The 18845-nt window shown below is 45.5% G+C and overlaps 1 protein-coding gene across 1 annotated transcript; it reads left to right on the top strand.

Moving 5' to 3' along the window:
• Positions 1–13253: 13253 nt before the first annotated feature.
• On the top strand, positions 13254–15398 carry FOXI2 (forkhead box I2). Its single transcript, XM_075757484.1, has 2 exons — positions 13254–13737; positions 13881–15398. The coding sequence occupies exons 1-2, from the start codon at positions 13254–13256 to the stop codon at positions 14090–14092; spliced, it is 696 nt and encodes a 231-aa protein (XP_075613599.1). The 3' UTR covers positions 14093–15398.
• The last annotated feature ends 3447 nt before the right edge of the window (positions 15399–18845 follow it).

Raw genomic sequence — 18845 nt, 5'->3', positions numbered from 1 at the left:
CAGCATAGAAAGGTTATGCGTAATACACATAGTTCAATTTCCATGCGTTGTTTAACTTACTAAATCTAATTCATTTTCCCACCCACTACTTAATTTAATTTCCATGCAGATAATGGCTGGAATGCAACATTGTCGTACCGGAGGCTAGCAGAAAGACCAGGTAGAGGTCAGGTGAATGTCTGACAACCTAAACAAATTACAGAGAACACTGATTGCTTTATTATAGGTTTTATCATCTTGTTTATAGGAGGAATAACTTTTGAAGTGACTGTTGATGATTTTAAATGTTTTCACATTTTTGGAGTAACAGAGCTGGTGTTATAGAAGAAAATCATGACCTCGGTGCATCCTTGCAGAATTTCAGTGTTTTTTTGGTGACAAGCAGAGTAATTAAAACTGCGAAGAGAACTGTAGGTCAATCGTTTGCACTGAGTCATATCGTGCCAATATTGCTCTTTTTTGGGCTTTAGCTAGGCTGAGTTTGGGCTCTGCCAGAAATCTGGTTTGTATGGTTTTGTTACAGGTGGTGATGGTTTGGTTTTGTGTGTGTGAGAAGGAAAACTTAAGAGAATCCAGGATGGGTTGGGTTGTGGGGGGTGGTGGTTTAGGAGTTGGGGTTTTTTTGTTTTGCAAACCTTGGGGGAAAAATCAGTTAAAGCATTTTAATTTTTTTTTGATATAAAGATATACTTTTCCCAGTTCAAAAGTTAGCTGTCATATTTCTCACCCTGAGGTATTCTGGCACAACTAGGAAAATGGAAGAACAGTGAATACCAACAAAATTGTAAAGTAGCTAAGGTTACTAATGTAACAGTTTTACATTGGTAATATTCAGTAAAACATTTGACTAATCCTTGGAGTGAGTGGGTTTGCACCATGGTTTGAACGTCCAGAATATGATTCTATGATTTTAATATACGTAGTAAGAGATTGTAAAACAAGTATTTGAAGATTTTTCTTTAGTTCCATATCTCCCATAAAACGAGAGATTATTTTTCTTCAGCTCTGACTAGTGATGTTATGTATTTGCATGGGTTATATGTGTGCAGAGCAGATTGTCTCTGAGTTCCTTGGTGCTTAAGAGAGCAGGACAGCATGATACTGAAGGTAATCAAAGCAAGGAAGTTTTCTACCCTTAATTTAGTTTTCTGCAGGCACCGAGCACCAGCCACATACCTTCCCTCCCTGGTAGACCTGGTAGGTCTTGGGGGACATGGAGTCAGCCAAAGCTCAGAGGCACTGGGGGCTGGCCGAGGACCCCGCGTTAATCCCTGTTTGGGAGCATAAAGCAGCCCATAAGCTTTCAAAGCAAATAAGCATCGTGCCAGAGCTGTTCATCCTAGGGCTGCACTGTCTCCAGGGGAATGCATCACCCAAGAGGATCCTTTCGGTGATACACCATCCCATACATCAGCACAAGAGCATCATACATTACCCGAGTGAGCTGTAGCTCTCACACCGCATTACACCAATCCATCACCAAAGCAAGCTGTTGCTCTAATGATATATTAGTGTAATAATCTGAGCAAGGCAGACCAATGATATATTACTCAAAAGATGGCACCATTTATGGAAGCAAGGTTCCAGGAAGATATTCAGTATAATTACAGGCTGCTGGCTGACTTTTACTGGCAAGAAAGTCAGCCAATGTACCCAGCGTATAATGGGAGGCGCTTTCCTAGCTTGGGTTGGAAATGCCAGTATGGAAATAGGGTTTCTGTTAGTATAGCGGTAAATGTTCAGTCTTCCTTAGCTGCAGTGGCCGGGTTTTAATTTACCCTGATCATTTGGTGGAAAAATCTAGATATCAGTTCCTCTAGGGACTGCCATTGGTACCTCAAAGTAATTTCTTTTTAGAGCCGTGTTTCTATTTCTGCTATTGTCTACATGTAGTTCCTCAGATTTCTAATTTGCATTAGAGCAATGATGAATATTACTTGTAACCCATCCTCAGAAACAACCTTCATTTGTTTTACTTTCATGCTGTGTTGTGGCACTTCCTGGTGCAGCGTCATTCAAGTCAGTAAATACAGCCAGCGAGCAATTTTGTTCTCTGAATTTTTCATTGCAGGGAAGTCTTCTCTTTATGGGAAGAAAACTGGCTGCCAAATATTTCATATTTATAATGAGCACTATACTTTTGCATAGTACAATTTGCCCTGTTAAATCCCAACTTTCTGAATCCCTACTCATCTTGACTTTACAGTGGCAAATTAGTCGTATCTCATGAGAACAAAATTAAAGCATTCATATAAAGAAAAAATGTAGGTTGTAGAAAATTTAGAAATAGAAATTATCAAGCGAACAATACTTCTTTTTTATCTCTGACTTCTGTGAGTCAGTGAACCACGTTTCTGACACGGACCTGGGCTTATAGGGGTTGGCATACTGCAGCGCGAGGAGAAAAATAGACCTGAGGCATCACTTTTCCAATGAAGGGCAATAAAATAATTAAATAGCCTGGGGGCGGTTTTAGTTCCTTTGATTCTGAAAGTTTTTTTCCAAATAAATGTATGAACTTATGTTTAACATTATATCTATAACAATAATTAATATCAGTAGGGCTTCTATCCAAGGTCTCAAAGTGACTTTACAGGCAATTAATCCCACGAGGTCGTAAGTATTAATGCCATCCTTTGTACAGATGAGATCCGAAGGAAAAAGAACCTAATTGGCTGAACCAAATCCATTAAAGTAAATGGGACGTGGGATCTGTGACTTTGAATCGGGTTTTAGTGACTCGTACAAGATCATGGAGCAAAAGCTGGCCAGCAGGACGTGGGTCACCCAACCCACCGCCCCGCGACGCCCCTCTCTGATGTGCCCAGCCCTTCCTCCAGCCCGCTTTCCTCTGGGCTCTGGTGCAGCACAACGAATTGCTCGTACAAGGACGGGTGGGCAGAGCACAAATTTGTCACCGTGGGAAGGGAAGGTGGGGCTCTGAAGGGAAAATTGACCTTTGGGGAGCTTGGGAGTGAGAACTTTGCCTTTGTGTAACATCAGGACTATATCGCAGCTGATGCACAAACATTTTTCTCAGAGGTAATGTCCTTGACTCCTTTTCTGTAAAAAATGCTTCAGTGAACAATTCATCTTGTAGTTTCCTACCAGTTACACTGTATACAGCAAAACATGATCGAAAAATAAATAAATATGTTATGCCATAAAGCACAGGTACAGGCTTCCTTCTCAAAGAGAAATCACAAACTTGTTGAACCATGAATATGATTTCAAGTTGCTTTTGTATCACTGGATTCTTTGCAGGTATTACATATTATAACAGGCATCAAATCAACATGCTCTGCCCTCTGGGATTATTTGTTATTTACTTTATTATTCTTATTTGTATTTTTGCACTGCAGTGTTTAATAAGGTGTCTACAAAAAAAAAATAATAAAAAAATACTGGGGTTTTGGCCTTTTCAGCAAATTCAGAGTTAGGACATACTGTAATGAAGAGTTAAAAGACTATCAGTTTGGTCATCATAGTTAAGGTGCTGAACCTAGACAATGATTTATAATGCTAATATATGAGGAACACATCAACAGTACAGGAAACTCCAGTGTTGGCTACAAACCTTTCCTAGATCACTTTACTGTAAGTACTTCTAGATTATCAGTTATATCAGTGGCTTGTTATATTTTTTCTACTTTCAGATTCTTACCCTGTGCATTGATTAGGCAGTTATAGCTGTTTACTACATGCAGAACAAGTGCAAAATGTTATATCAAAATTCTCCTTTCGTTTTGGCTTTGTTCAGGGTCAAATACCTTTGCAGAGTAGCAAAGCCAGTTTTGCAAGAAAACAAATCCCACTTATGCTGTATTAAATACAAGGCAGCTATTAGTGGAAGGTCATGAACTTACCAATATTAGCAATACTCTGTGTCAATGAAATGAGGTTTTTTTTTTTCTTTCAGATGTTGATTTGTTTTTATACCAGATGGAAAATGGAGAGTTAAAGGTGAGCGTTTGAAAGTACAAACACCGTCAAGCAGATTTTTGTAGGATCTCGGGTAGTACTAATGAAAGTGGACTTCAAAGAACCATAAACAACCAGCAGAAAATGCAACTGTCTCTCCCATCTTATAGCTCAAGCTGCCCCAAAAGGAAGCCAAGAGCCTCTAACGCTCAGCTGTTAACACTTTTTCCTACAGGTGACCAGAGAGGTGTTTCCAAATGATGGCTAGCAGCCCGTGATAAGGACTAAGTTCTGCTGTTGGTTCCTCTATCTTGTCCTTCAGCACATTATGCAAACTTCTGGACAGATCCTGCCTGCAGATGGTGAGCAGATCGGCAGGAAAAGGCTGGAGAGCCAAGGATGCTCGAGCCTTATTTAGCAGGGCTTTGGTCACCATAACCTTTTCCTCCAGGTACTCCCTGAGCACTGGCTGCAGGAACGGGGTTGGTATCCTATATATAACACCACCAAGAAGAAATTTTCCATTATTTTGCTAAAATTTGAGTGGAAATCAGAAAGGTGGACAAGCTGGCCTCCCCGGCTGAGCAGACGTCCAGCTCTCCGTGCTGCCCAGCTCATGGGCTCCCGGCTGGCAACCCGCCTCCTTCTTCTTCTCTTTGATAGATGGCCTTCCTGGCTGGGGAAACAAATGGGTTTTGTCCACGGTCCAGCATAGCAAGCCTCAGCCAATCTGAAAGTAAATCACAGCATGACGTAAACACTCATAAAGACTTTCAAAAACAAAGCAGGTCTTCGAGGAGACATGCTCTGCAGTCTTTCCGTTAAACACGGGTTTTGCAGTAATGAATAGCCTACTTAATAACGAATGCAAAAAACCAGCCCTCAGCAATCAATAAGGGGTTCCTTTGTGATCTGTTGCAGCGGCACACGAAGCTCCTCGAGCGCTGCCCCTTCTGCAGCGATAGTGCTGCGGGATGCCCAGCGTTCGATACCGCTCGGTTTAGTCCAGGTGAGTAGCACCAAAGGAGATGCTCCTCGGGAAAAGGAGTAGTTAAATGGGTGATTTTTGTAGGGCACTTCTTGACAAAATGCCCATAGCCGTTTCACTTTACAACGTTAAAGTAGGTTTCTATATAGGCGTATATATAGACATAGATAGGTAGCTGCATGCCAGCATGCACATACATAAGCATGATAAGCATGCTTGTCCTGCACAGCGCGTAGAATTTCCCTCTGGGCAAAGGCACCGAGAGAGGGGCACAGTGATGCCAGCTCTTCGGGAGAGCTGGGTGGGAATTTTGTGACAAATATGGGGTTTTTACTGAATATGGAGAAGAAATCCTTCAGCTTCTCCGTTCTTTCACTCACAAACACGTAAAGTGTCCTGTCGCTACAGCCACGCAAAAACTACTACTGAAATGAGTTTTGCATTTAGGTGAAAGATTTGTACTGTTATTTGGGCCACGTATTTATAAACAAGCAACTTCTTTACATATAATTAATGAATTTATTTCCATAACATTCATAAAATATTATTTCTGTACATTTTTCCTTAATAAAAAGGAGCTGTTACACCCCCAGAATTCAACAAACCAAAGACACTTTGTATCAATAGTAATGAACACCAGCAAACTAAAAAGGCCTGTCTCTTCCCAGATTCTGGATGAACTCAAGTAAAATTGGAAACAGAAATACAATATACATGACTTTAAAATATTTGCATGCCCATTTTCATATAACCTTTATTTTTATACCACATGTTTTCTAAGTCTGGCAGATCAGGAAATATGAGAGTTGAAAAATGGAACCCTGTTGTGTCTGAAAAAAAGTTATCTTAGGTCATTTTAGATATTTCTGAAAGGCATTAATTATAATTGGTTCTTTTTAAATTTTTATTTATTTTTTTTAGGTTTACAGTGTTAAAGCTGGCTGGAGCTATAGATGGAAATAGGTGAAATATAGTACCAGTGACATGTTAAAGCAGTCTAGAATCGGTGATCTAAATTTTATACTGCACAGACAGAATATACAACCACAAAAGATTTTACTAAAAAGCCTGACTCTTGTGGATGGAAGAAAAAGTATTTAATGAGCAAAAGAAGACAAATAAATCAGTGCATTTTCCATTTCTTTTGTTAGATAGATTTTCCTGGCAGGCAGGTCATACACCAGCTGTAGGGGAAGGCAAAGAGAGCTTGGCTGGAGCGTACAGAGAGCTGCTGACCGGAGCCTTTCTCGTGTTCAAATTGCTGGTGAGTCATTTTGATCACGTTTGCTCCTTAATGATGCCACAGGGAATTTATTTTTCAATACAGTCACTTCTGAATTTCAGGTCTTGATCTCAGGTCATTTTAATGAGAGGGGAAAAAAAATTAAAAAAAAAATTACCAAAGTCTGAGTAGTGAGACTGACAGAAAACTTAATGAAGAAATGTAGGATCTTCTCATGTTGTGAGGTTATTAATACTACTTTGTGCTTCTGCTTGTCAAGCTAGAATCTTTTACTTGGAAAGGAGCAAAACTGCACTCTATTTTCTATATAAAGGCAACTATATATATTTTTTATATATATATATATATGGCAACCTGGTCTAGTGGAAGGTGTCCCTGCCCATGGCAGGGGGTTGGAACTGGATGATCTTTGAGGTCCTTTCCAACCCAAACCATTCTATGATTCTATGATATATGCAATATATAAATTTATAAGGGACAATTTATATTTGTCTTTGGTAAACTTCAGAAGTGTTAAAACAAAGTCTAACTGGTGCCTCCTCATTTCTTTTGTCATTATGTCCTGGTTTTCTTAAGCAAAGATTAATCCTTTCTCAGCTTAGAAAAGAAGGAGCTGCTTATGGAGGAATTAAAACCACCAATGTAAGAAGATAGATGTGAGTATGTTAGGTGTAGTGTTTGTTGCTACAGGCCATGTCTTCTCTCTACTGTACTCACCACATGCCCAAAAGTTAATTTTCTATAGTTGCAGCTACTTCATTGTTTTCAAAACTAATTTCTACATCTGCTGGTTTAAGATAAAAAACTGACGAGTTTTATAGGTATTAAATAAGAACCTAAACATGTGAGAGGCCCGGGGAGAAGCCCATTGCCTTCCTCACCTTAACTTCACATTAATTGCAGAGCACGGAGCAGTGCTACAAAGTTACTCCGGTATTAGAAAGTATTTTGTCTACTGACACCATCATCCTCGTGCCTCGCTTGTAGGACCCGCTCACGCACCCTCGGCTGCCATCCCACATCCTCCCTTCAGCGCTTTGCCAACAGTTTTATTCCTATTTCAATAAGGTATGAATAGTTAAATACAAATATAACTACATGCCTGCACGTTGCTACACCCGTATCCGAAGGGGTGCTGGAGATGCTGAGCCCCTGTCAGAGCAGAGACTTCGTTTTGCACGTCACAGTGTCTCTTCTCCATCTGAGATATGCAAGTGCATACGAATTTCAAATCACATGTGGGTTTTTTTTTTTTCTAACAATGAAAGAGAAAAGCTTTGCTTTAATATTAAAAAAAAAAAAAATGCAGATGTTTCTAAAAGAGCATGTTTCAAATCTTAAAACTTTTTAATTAAATAAGAATTATTCTTACAACTTTTGTTGATAGAGAGGCAGGAAGAAAATTAACTGATTGAATTAAATATTGAGAGGCAAACTCTGATAAAAGTAGAAGAAAAATATGGATGACATCCAGCCCATAAATTTTCATGAACAATCAGAAGTGCATATAAATGAAACAATTTAGCCATGTAAAGTATATAAATTCAAATAATCAGGGTATGACACCTAAGGAGCTGGATTCGATGCCAAAACCTTTGGTGTACGCAAATTCTAATATTTTGAGACAAAAAAAGATTGAACAATGCATATGAGATTTCTTTTGTACGAAGCCATTCTTAACACATGGTTGTGAAAAAGCACTGCCCGATCTCTCAGAAGTTAGATATTAAAATAAATTAGAATATAGTCTGTAATTTAAATATGGCAAACTCTAGTGGATTTGTCTGTTTTATTGGCTTCTTTTGAAGAGACACATTTCGGGATTAAACCATAATTGCTGAGATTATTTGAATTCTAATTTTAGAGTTAATTTAGTTAATTGCCACAGACTAATTGCCTCAAGCTTGATTGACCTGAAAAATGTCCATTTGTTAGCTAATAACTGTCACGCCAAATGAGAATAGTTGTGTTGAATTCCAAATAATATTTGGATTACTATTCATGATATTTGCTGTATTTCTTTCTGTTTTGATAAACTCTGGATACTTTGCATTAGATTACTTGCTTTTTGTTATTTCTCACCATGTGTTTATTTTTTTACTGCTTCTTTTTATTTGAAGCAAGTGGAATTTATTCTAGCTTATCTGGAGAAATCACAGACTGATGTTTCTGGTGCAAACCACCCACATTTCCATCAGCTTTGCCAGAAAAGTATCGAATGCGTCGTTCAGGTGAATGTCTTGAAATCGCACACTCAGCCTCCGTACGCACCCTTCCTTCAGGTTTACTCTTTCGAGCAGAGGGATTAACAGGGGTTTTTTTCCCACTTGATGCTAATCCCACTGCCACCACCAAAAGCCATGGGGTAACGGCTGGTGCTAACGAGGAGGAATCGGACTGCCCCGAGTTCCTGACCCCCAGGCTGCCAGCAGCAAGCTCCACAGCGGGACCCTTCCTGTGACACTTGCAGAAAATACAGGGGCTCAGTATTGACTGGGAGTGAGAAATAATCTAGGACCTAATGAATTTTGGGAGTTGCTTTATTTTCTGCAGTTGTTTTGGAGCATGGAGTGGTTTTCAAGATACTAATTTTAAGGCATGTGGAAGAAACTCGGAAAACTCATGGCAGTGCTCACACTCCACCCTGCATTTTAAAGCAGTTTGGGGTTTTTTTTCCATTGATTCTGATTTCAGAAAGAGTGCTGGCCCTCTTCTGCTTTTTGCCTTGCTTGATTGAAACGGTTGCTGTAACAGGCTGGTCTTGAGAAGTTGATCTCTGGCTCTGCCTTCAACTGATGGTGCCTGTTGTGACCTTTTAATTCACCTTATAGAACAAGCTACTAAAATGCTAACCATGTAAAATGTTCAACGCGCGCCATACCCATGCAGCTAGAGGCACAGCACACCTACTGCTGCGGCTGCTGTTACAAATACAAAAACCAGTGAAGCAAATGACGCCGAGGGATAGTAGGTACACCTTAGGTACTATCACAACAATGACCAGACCCAGGTTTCTGCCTTGACTTCTCCAAGAACAATTCCCCTGTCTTGCCACGTAGACATACAAGGCATGCCATCACATTTTAAAAAAGAAATAGAGCATAATAGTTGAAAATCACTTTGCATGAGCCATTTTAAGCAGATACAACAAAGCACACACAGCAAGAAATGGGAAAGGAAGGTAGACCTAGGCGACCATCAATCAGCTGGACAGAGAACTGATGCAGTGAATCAAGGTAGTTACAAGGGAGAGGATGACCAGGGTGGACCTGAACAGCTTTTCACCCACCCCACCGTCCTGCACACCGACACCCCGGCGCAGGCGATGAAGATGCTGCCGCGCGCCTCACCTTTACCAAGCTTCGTAACTCGATGGGGACGATGCAAACATCACCGGGCGTATACTACGGCTGTCTTTCGTGCTCGCTTGTTAGCGCACTTCATTTCTCAGGCGTGAAGCCACACAACCGAAGGGTCAGAGCGGCAGCAGTCGGGATGCGCGCATCCTTCCAGCGCCAAGCGCGCACCTCCGCGCCGGGAAACGCGGGGCTCCGCGGAGCAGGCACCGTTGCCACTAGATGGCATCGCCGTCCCACAATTAACCCAACCCGCTTGGTTTTGCGTGGGAGTGACGCAGTAGGCAGGTTTGGGATAATTCAGCTGCGGCTTTGGAGTTCAAAATCCAGCTTTTAGAGAGAAGTCGCGTTCTTTGTCAAGCGTATGTGGGAAGACGCACATCTCGTGTCGCTGCCGGGCGATGGGCGATGGAACACGGTGGCGAGAAAAACTGCTGGTAACAGTACTGCTGAGCTACGGCAGCGTTTTAAATGCACATCGGAGACCCGGCAAAGCTACAGCAGAGATTGCTGTTCCTTGGTCATGCCATCACAAAGTGTTCCTCACTTTGTGAATTCAGGTGAAATCCTAGAGAAAGGGAAGAAAGATGTAAAAAGCTCCACGTTCCATAACAAGAAGCATTTTTCCTGCGGGCTAGAATTCACGAAGGAGTTAAGTTATGTTTGGGTGTTTACCAGAGATTGCTGCTTCCTAGTAAAAGCAAAAAGAAGTCAGCATTAACAAATATATTACACATAAGTATTTTCATGTCCTCGGGTGTCAGCTGTACTGCAAAAGGGAGAATTTAATGAGCTCTCTGTAGACTTGTAAATTTGTCAATTTAGAAAATATACAAAATAAATTCTCATGTTTACATGGTAGATGTCTAAAACTTACAAGAAAATTCAGCCAAGTCGTGCTGAAGTTTGCCACGAGGCACTAGACTAACACCAATACTAGCAGCCTGCCAGCCTGCTCTAACCTGACGGGTACGAACACAGGTTACACCTTTCCCCGCGGTTGCAGCTGTAGTTGGCACACAGGCGAGCAGCGAGTAGGCAAGCGATGACACAGAAAATGAAACAGCTTTTCTGAGGAGCAGGAGCATCCATGGGCAGCCACGCTGGTGATACCTGGAGATCGATTTGGTGCTGGATGTCTCTGGGAAATCAGTAAGTGCAGGGAAATGAAATAACTTTCAATTCAATGTTTGGGGTCAAGTTGTTGCCTGAACTAATTTCACCGAAATGGAAAGAGTATCACGCCTTGCACTTCTGAGACTTGAAGAAAGATCTTCTAAAAATATGCCTAAAGTAACTGGTATTCAGATGAGCACCCTGTCAGTCGGATGAATCAGCTAGTTCTAATTTTGCAATGTGCACAGAGGAACATTCAGTGCAAACTTTACATTAGTAGGACGATGGTTTTCAACTTAACTTCTTTTCCCACCCAGAGACGATGTGAATGCCTATGATTGCTGACAATGGCCTTGTTTTTCTTAAGCATTTTCCAAAAGCTTGGACAAACAGCTGTACCTTGCTGCACGGCCTGAAGGTCAGCGGACTAAACCTTTCCTGGCTCGCTATCGTGATACGGCAATGGGCCAGGGTAGGGGCCTCTGCCAAAGCCGTGCTGCCGCAGCACTGCCCGGGGATGGCTCCGAGAGGGTGTTAAAGACAAATCCTTGCCTTGGCGTAAGCCTATATGTGGGGGTGTATATATATATGTATATATATATATGTGCAAAATGGGTTATAAGACTCATGCTCCAGGGCAGAAGCTATCCACTAACTGCCTTCCATCAGGATGAAACTCAATCCCCTCGGTATTTCTTGCATCTCTGAAGCATCTGGTTCGAGCCCCTCCCAGAAGAACCATCCTGGGTTAGACAGACCTGCCAGGGGAATGCCAATGCCAACGCACACACACACAGATGCATGTTTTAGAAAGAAATAGTTCAGACATAAGAATGATATTGAAAATGTAAAGATCGAGTGATACAGATGTGCTTTCACACTTCTATTCATAGACCCAAAATACAGATCAACGGATTAAGAATTGGAGATAATTTTATTTGTATGAGACACCACCTGAAGTATTTTAATTCTCTACTACAGATCAGTATCCTGTTTATATTTACCTATATTTAGCTATAGCTACTGATAAAGTCATGCCTTTTATCTGTATTTCTGAGGAATTTCAAAAAGACAGACATACTCTGTAGGAAATGCTGCAGAAATGTGATTTAAAATCCATTTTTCATCAAATTATGATATGTCATCTATCAAAGATGAACAATTATAGATTATTTTCTTCTATTTTAACATCAGTTGGAAAAAACCATAACCCAACAGTCTGTTTTTACAGTAGAGTAAGAAATGCAGAAGAAAAGTTTTTATAGGATGTCATGCATCTGTCAAAAAAGTGAAAATGAAGTTCTGCGCATGGTTTTTTGTGGCTGCAGTATTCCCCCAAAGCTGCACAGGTACATGGTTTGCCATGGCCCAAAGCATAGTGCAAATCTTACTTTAAAGTCAGTGTCAGCAGTACCAAAAAACCCAAAATCCTCTCCTCCTCTGCAACCCAGTGTGTGGGCACCGGACTAAAGAGAAAGCCCAGCTCAGTCGCTGGTTTATTTGGTGCGTTACCTCGAGCTTAGCGAGGCTGTGAGCGGCGGTGGTGTGCGGATGAGCACCGTGGCTTTCTGTGAGCGTAGAGAGGAGGAGTTGAGTTTGAGTTAGGGGGTTCAGTACTAGGAGTTCCTATGTGCAATGCGGGACCACGCATGCCTTTCGAGGTTTTTTGCGAATGGGAAATTTTAATGTCCAAGTGATAATAATTTTTTGGTTTGGACTTCAAGGAAATGTGGGGCAGCGTGTTGATGATTTCTTGCAAATGTATTTATCTGCTGGAAAGCAAAGCTCGCTGAATGAAGGGACAGCTGGCCCTGTCAGGCTGCTTTACCATAACGCTACGAGACGTGTCAGTCAGGGAAGGGATGACTCAGGTCAACCAAAGTTCTGAAATTATTTTACAAGCTACCAAATGGGGATGTTTCAGCTTTACGGCTGAAGCTCTTGCATCTCCCGTGCGGTGGGATCAGGTCACCCCGTAACCACTGTGGTAATTTACACGCACTCATCAACAGCTCAAATCACAAAGCCCTGGAAACCCCTAATTTGTTCTCCATCCTCAGAGGGACGTTTCCAGAGGCACCTTTTTCACTTCTCCTGACTTGCTGGCAATTTCCTCCATAGGGGAGGACAACGGCTCTCGCGGCTGGAGAGATTTTGGGATTTTGTGCCCAGGGTTGGGGAGGAAGCAGACGGTGGCATCAGACTGTGGTTCTCACCGTTCCGGTTTTCCCAAATTCTCGCGCTTTGTCCCGGAAACTTTCCCCCCCACACCCCCCCCCCCACCCCGGGGGTTCTGAGCGAGGGTGCAGCGGGGTGCGCTCCCTCCTGCGCCTGCCAGCGCCTGACTGAGCGGGGATCGCGGGGTTTGGGGAGGGACGGAGGGAGGGCGGGCGGAGGGGGAGGTGTTTCCCCGCGGGGCCGGGGCCGGCCCGGCAGGTGCCTGCCCGTGGCTGCGGGGCGCGGACACGCGTGGGGCGGGGGGCGGCCCGGGCTGGGGGGGGGGGTCCCGCCCCGCTCCTCCGCCGCCGGGCGCGGGGCCGCGGCGGCCGGCCGGAGCCGCGGGCGGTATTTAAGCGGGCGGGCGCGGAGCGGCGCGCTGCCGCCGGGGCTGGCGCGGAGCCGCCGGAGCATGCACGCCTTCGGGCCGCCCGCCGAGCCGCCGCCCCACGCCCAGGAGCTGCTGGACGCGGCGGTGTGTCCCGGCATCTACCCGCCGGGCCGGCCCCGGCCCCCGCCCGCCGCCAACCCCTACCTGTGGCTCGGCGGCCCCCCCGCCCCGTACCTGCCCGCCGCCCCCTTCCTGCCGTCGGGCTGCGCCCCCGCGCAGCGGCAGCCGTCGGGCTCCGCGGGTGCGGAGCGGGGCTGGGCGGCGCTGCCCCCGCAGCAGGAGTGCCTGCGCCCGGCCAGGCCGCCGTACTCCTACTCGGCGCTGATCGCCATGGCCATCCACAGCGCGCCGGGCCGGCGGCGCACCCTCAGCCAGATCTACCAGTACGTGGCGGAAAACTTCCCCTTCTACAAGAAAAGCAAGGCGGGCTGGCAGAACTCCATCCGCCACAACCTCTCCCTCAACGACTGCTTCAAGAAGGTCCCGCGGGACGAGGACGACCCGGGTAAGGCGCCCGTAAAGGGGATGGGGATGGGGACCGGGACCCGCCGGACGCGCCCCCGCCGTGTGTTCCCCCCGTCCCGTCCCGTCCCGTCCCGCCGTGGGGCGCGGCGGGGGCCAACGCGGGGACCCTTCCTCTCTCCGCAGGCAAAGGCAACTACTGGACCCTCGACCCCAACTGCGAGAAAATGTTCGATAACGGCAATTTCAGGAGGAGGAGGAAGAGACGGGCCGAGGCCGGCGCGCCCGAGGGGGTCGGGGGGAGCGGCGGGGGCCCGCGGGCGTCCTGCCCCACCGGCCTGCGGGGACCCCCCGGCGCCGATGCCCCCCTCTACGGCCGCGCCGGGGCCCAGGCCTGAGTGGAGCTGCCCGGGCGCACCGAGATGCACTAACGCACGAGAAAGGAATATTTTTGTAATGCCTAAATGTACATTTTTATATATAATCTATAAATACAGAGAGGTGCAGGAAGAAGGAAGCGGGGACGGGGCTGTGCTGGGAACCAAGCGATGCCGTCGGGGCTGGCCGTGGGTGCTGCTTTCCCTCCTTTTTCACACTCTCCCTTCCCTCTGAAACCTTGGAAAAGCTTAAACCTCCTGCCGTGCGGGTGTCCCGAGTGGTTTTCTCACCTTTTCATGGCCGAGAGCAAAGCAGAGCTCCCCGCAGCAGCCCGGGCGTGCAGCCGTGGGGCCCTGGCTGGATGCAAGGCTCCGGCCGGCCGCGGCCCTCCTGGGTGGGTTAGGGGAGGTAAGTGCTGGGTTTGCAGCCTGGACTTTGCAGGGATGCCAGGAGAGAGCCTGGGGTGCAGGGAGGGACAGAGGGATGTGCTCTCGCCCCCAGGTCCCACTCCCCGGAGGGGACCGGGCTGACATGCGGGGCACCCAGCCCCACCATCCTCTGCGGTCTTTCTAAATAAAACCTCTTTATTTTTCCAAACACAAAAGATCATCTTTGTGTCAGCCCGCAGAGCTGACGATAATTTGTACAAAGAATTCAGATTTAATCGAGCATCCAAAATTAAGCCGGATCCCCGCTGAGGAGCTCTTTAATTGCTGGTTTTCCTGCTAACCGCCTTGACGATCGCGTGCGGGGAGCTGGCGGCCCGTGGTGCGGGTGTCCCGATGCAGCTCGGGCTCTGCCCCGCGGCACAGCAGCCCCCAGGTACCCGCCGGCTTCCCGGGACACCTGCTCCTTGAGGCTGCCTTGCTAAAACCACCTCTGGTTTATCCACGGCATCCACACATGCAGGCGGTTTCTGCATTTTTTTACGAAGCTTTGGAAAAATGCGATGTGGCACCAGTGGACTGCAGCCCCAGCAGTTATGTCTGGGCATTTTCTTAAGTACTTCAAATGAGAGGGGTTTGGCAACCTCTACTTGCTTATTAATGCCCGGTGCCTGTTCCCTGCTTTTGCTTTCTGGTCGTTCTTTGAAGGTCCTTCAGTTTGAAGAAGACAAAACTGTGAACTATATAATCTGTTGCCTTTCCTTTCTGTCTCTCTCCTCCAGCTCACTGTTCCTCGCTTATGACAAAAATACAGCTTTCTTAAATAAAAAGCTAAAAATATTATTGTTGCTGTTTACAAGAAAACAACCCCTAACAGAAACCTGTATAATGCATACTTTTTGTTCATTATAATGGAACCATAAAGCAGGTTTAAACCAAACCCGAACAACACGTAAACAAAAGAAACCGTCTAAGAACCTAAAGCATGTAAGAGGTGTGGGTTCCTGATGGAGGGGAAGAATCAGCTGCACAAGCAAAGTTTTTCCTGGCCCAAAATGTAATAAATAGTATTACAAAGTATCTGCCTTACAAATAATCAGCTTTAGTAGACCTGGAGTGAAGGAAAGAGCAAACCGAACTTATCAACCAATATCCTGTGTAGGTTTATGTAGACAAATTTCTTTTTTATTAATCTCCTATTTGAAAATAGCTTCACACAAGAAAAATAACTTTTTATACAAGAAAAATCACTATTCTGAAATGGCTCTTAAAATATTTCAGACAGAATCTCTTTGTTCATGTTTTATTTTCCAGGGCTATCGAGTAAGAAGACATTTAAGTTCTAACTGCAGTTTCCTTTTTAAAGTGGGTGGAATCCTGTTTAAGGTTTCACGCTCTTGTTTCAGCCGGGTAACTGTTAGCTACAACATTAAAGGGTGCAGGGAAAGTTATTTTTGCAAATAGTTGCATTTTAAACTGGTTTTTTCCCAGGTTACTAAGGGTTGTGGTGAGCAGGTCATGTAGGGAGTGAAGAGGGGAGGATAGCCTTGTATCTCTACCAAAAAAAAAAAAAAAAAAGCAGCCTGTTGATGAATTTCTTGGTGAAAATAGCTCCGTGTTTCAGTTGGCATTCAAATTTTAAAAAACAGCCTTTGGACTGTGAAAGTCATTCACCGAGGAGTGGGCACACACTTTTAAACGGGAAGGATGGAGAAACTCTTGCCCTGGCAGAGCCGGAGGACCCTTCCTGAGACTCAGCGAAGACACTGACCTCAGAGCTGGGAAAGAGAAGATTTCACTCAACCCACATTTTCTTCTGCTTCAGGATACGAAGTTCTGGATCCAACCGTAGGGGCTGAGCTCCGTATTTTCACCTTGAGACTATTTGCCCTGGGACAGCATACCATTGCACGACCCTGAAAATGCACCAAAACAGAAAGAGGAGAACCCCGGGTGGCTGCAGGTGCTTCAGGCTTTCCTAGGGTGGTCTTTGTTGGCAGCTCAGCTGGGTCCTGCGTTGGGGAAGTCCGTGGATAGCTCAGTGAAAGGACCACACTGCGTTGCCAGAACTTTTCTTCAGGGACCATTTAAGATGATGATTCAATGTGTACATGGAGACCATCATTCGTATTTCTTTGTGCTTCTGTTGTACTCTAATTCTATTTTTTGTGTATTGGAAAGCAAAGGAGAATTTTTTAAATAAATCAATCTAATTGGAGCAGAGAAGTTGCAATCTCTCTAAGCAAAAACATTGCTTGAAGGAAGAACTGGGTGTCTGGGCTAACCGGGCAGCTGCAGACTTGAATGAAAAAGGGTGATGGGATGCTGGGGTGGGATGCTGTGGTCCATCCTGGCTTGGGCCAGACTCCCACGGAAGCCCAGTGATAGTCTCATCTAGTTCTCGGAGAACAAATTCTCCAGACTGCCAACCCACGGCTGCTTTGCTGAGCTGTGACCACCCCCAGCCCCGGGCAGCGTGGTGGGACACCCCGGGCTGCGGCCTGGCCGGTCCACTGCCCTGAGCTCCACGCTCATCCCTGCCGGCACGGCTGTGGGAGGGCGAGAAGGGCTGTCGCTGGAGGTTTAGGGTGAGTCATGATGTAGGGAATTAGAGACCTCAGGGCAAATGACCTGGCCGCTGCTTTCCGATCAGCCCCTGTCCTCACTGCTGCCGGGAGGGCCTGGCTGCAGGGCATCTTGAAGGATCCTCGAGCTTCACTGGCTTTCTAGAGACTGAACCGCAGGAGACTGATGGCTCCTCAGCTGTCCTTCCCTGGCCCGCGTATGAAACACTGCCAGCTATGGCAAGTGCCCTCTGCATGCCCCTCACTGAATTATTTCTCCTGCAGCAGGGTTCAGATTTGAGTGTGGCAGAAGATATTTCAGGGAGTCAGTATTTCAGGGAGAAGTATTTCAGCACTTCAGCTGAGACCCCTAAGCTCCCTCCCTAAGCGGTGAGGTGAGGTGGGCTCCTCTGGAGGGTGCCTGAGAACAAGGAGCCAACTCAGGGGCTCGGAGGAGGCTCCAAAAGAACCTGTCCACGTTGGCAATGCAGAAAGGCTGAGGAGCTGAGTCTTTTCACTTGGAGACCTAACACAGATGTCAAAAATCGTGTGCTCCTACCATGTGCAATGTCACAGCAGCCTGTGACGCACACCCTGCCGTGACACACACCCTGCTGTGACACACACCCTGCTGTGACGCACAGGCTGGATGGTTTACCACTGGTTTTACATCTCTGTGTGAGCTAAAGCTTCTGACATCATTTTCTTATTCTTCTCATATTCCCAGGCACATGATATAATCAAAGTGATACTATGCAATAGTCAAATGAGCAGACTTAGTCTGAAAAACTGCAGGGGTCTCTGCAAGAAGATAAACACAAATGCAGACACCGTGGGTCTGGACCTGGTGACAGGAACCTGATTCAGTGCAGAATGAGGAATGCCAGCCCTGGGAATGGAGGAATGGGAGTGAGGGACCGCTAAATGCAAATAGAGACCGATGTGTGCCCAGGGACCCGTCACTGCAGAGAGAAAGGTCAAGGGGCCTCCGAGCCAATAGCCTCAGCTACGTGGTGTGTTCAAAGCACGTAATGGCCTAAGAGTTTGTGCGTGGGTGGTGAGAAGTCTAACACGAGTAAGATTATGGGAAACTCCTGCAGTTATATGCCATTTCTGGAATCTCTTGATCTTAAAAATGTTAGAAATCTACCCCTTGCTGAAGTTTAGAGCAACTTGATACCTACTGTGGTGTTAGCTTTTCAGGGATGGGTGTAGCACCAAGGCAACAGCTCAGCATCTTTTCACCATTTTTATCACAATAAACTGGAAGTGGGGTTGAAAAAGTTTCACTAGTTGAGGGAGTACCCAAACAGAGCAAGAAATTGTGTCCATGGTTCATTTCAGCCAGGACGCACTGAAGAATTTGGATGTTATGGAAAAGTTCAGGAAATAACAGGGTAGCTCCACTTTCTACACTGTGCTTTTTACAGGGGATGCTATAGTACTGGCAACAGATAACAACAGCCTTGGTTCGTTATTCAAGGATAAACCTATGGAAATAAGGAACTAGACTGTTTCTTTATCCAGGTAGAGTTCAACATGACAAAAAAGCCAGCCATGATTTCCTTACTCTAGAGCAACGTGGTGGTTTATATAAGAAAGAGAAGGAACTGTCATATAATCCTAAATCTTTTTAGGACCAGTCAATGATGTACTTCTTGCAAGATTAAGCTGTGACTGGTCGGTTAGCAACTAAGATGCTGAACATTTAATTCTTGGACTGTGGTTTGAGCCCACCTTCAAGTCTGAAGCCAAGTGGGTATGGAGGGCTCGCCTCTACTCCTAGCAGACAGTAGTCGTCTTCACAAAGAACAACCGTGCAT

Source organism: Balearica regulorum, chromosome 7, assembly GCF_011004875.1.
Source record: "Balearica regulorum gibbericeps isolate bBalReg1 chromosome 7, bBalReg1.pri, whole genome shotgun sequence".
NCBI lineage: Eukaryota > Metazoa > Chordata > Aves > Gruiformes > Gruidae > Balearica > Balearica regulorum.
Note: the sequence above shows the minus strand (reverse complement) of the source record. Positions and strands in the feature narration are given on the sequence as shown.